Consider the following 1140-nt stretch of genomic DNA (forward strand, 5'->3'; position numbering starts at 1 on the left):
CAGGTAACATTGTTTTAATATAGATATCTGTGACGTAGATGGTTTGGACTTTTTTTCGCCATGATTGGGTGTGTTCCTACTTTTGCCAAGGAATGGCCATTGCAATATTTTAATCTTTTATTAACTTTGGAACTTTATAATATCTCCGCTGTTTGATGTTGACTTTCTAAAGAATTTTCTTTTTGTTACACAGTATCTCTCTTTTTAGTTACTCCCATATATATGGGACATTAGTGTGCTAAATAACTGCTTGTATGAGTAGATTTTTTTTAGAAGTTACAGATCAGAATGTACAAAGTGAAAAAAAATAACCATGTTCATTTTCCAGTGTCCTCTGGGCATACTGGTACACGATAACCTGCTTCCTGACTGAGTATGCCAAAATATAAGAGTCGTGTTGCCATATGAATTGTACGAAAAGTGTGTTTAAGACTGGCAATGCTGTAATTGTGCATTGTAGAATGTAAAGCTTTGTATGTGAATTATTGTGGAAATGACCATGCCTTCCCAGTTCACTCAATAATGATTTTTTTTATGTTGTTTGTTGTTATATATCTTTTTATATTGCAACTTCATTTTCAAAAATATGGATTTTTTAACTTTTTCCTTTCAGAAGTCTTAGCAGTCAGCCAATGCCATGGCGGACAGAACCCTCCCCCCCCAAGTGGAGGGGCCGTCACAGGTAAAGGAATTTTTTTATTTTTGTGAATATACGCTAAGGAGTTTTTTAAGGGGATTATAGTATAAATGATTGTTATTTTGTATTGGATCACATTAAGTATTTTGCAATGTTCTTTATAATATATACTTAATAATGAAAAACCTATAGAGCTGGAAGTTGTGTTTTCATCCCCCCCCCCCCCCCAACTGAAGAATGTTCTAAGTGATTCTTTTTTTTTTGCAATCTCCAGGGCCGCCTCGATATGATAGTTGGTCGTCCGTCTTTGTTCCCCGCACCCAAAGCAACACAAACCTTCGTCTTCACATTCCGGTGGTGGGGGGACACGCAACCCTGTGTATTACGGTAAGGCCCTTTCCTTTGGTTACTCGTTTGTCATTCTTTCCGTGTGATTACTTAGCACCGGTCTAGTCAGCCTTAGTTTTAGGAATTTGGAAAACAAAGAAAGTATAGTTCATCAG

General features: G+C 36.8%; 1 protein-coding gene across 4 annotated transcripts in view; it reads left to right on the forward strand.

Moving 5' to 3' along the window:
* LOC119586831 overlaps positions 1-1140 on the forward strand; it is a 13559-nt gene that overhangs the window by 3019 nt on the left and 9400 nt on the right. For all 4 annotated transcript variants that reach the window (XM_037935556.1, XM_037935558.1, XM_037935557.1 and 1 more), the window contains exons 2-3: positions 614-682; positions 912-1024. In XM_037935556.1, coding sequence (XP_037791484.1) covers positions 638-682; positions 912-1024 — 158 coding nt within the window. In that variant the 5' untranslated portion in view covers positions 614-637. The remainder of the gene's footprint in view (positions 1-613; positions 683-911; positions 1025-1140) is intronic.

The sequence above is a fragment of the Penaeus monodon genome, chromosome 22 (assembly GCF_015228065.2).
Source record: "Penaeus monodon isolate SGIC_2016 chromosome 22, NSTDA_Pmon_1, whole genome shotgun sequence".
Classification (NCBI taxonomy): Eukaryota; Metazoa; Arthropoda; class Malacostraca; order Decapoda; family Penaeidae; genus Penaeus; species Penaeus monodon.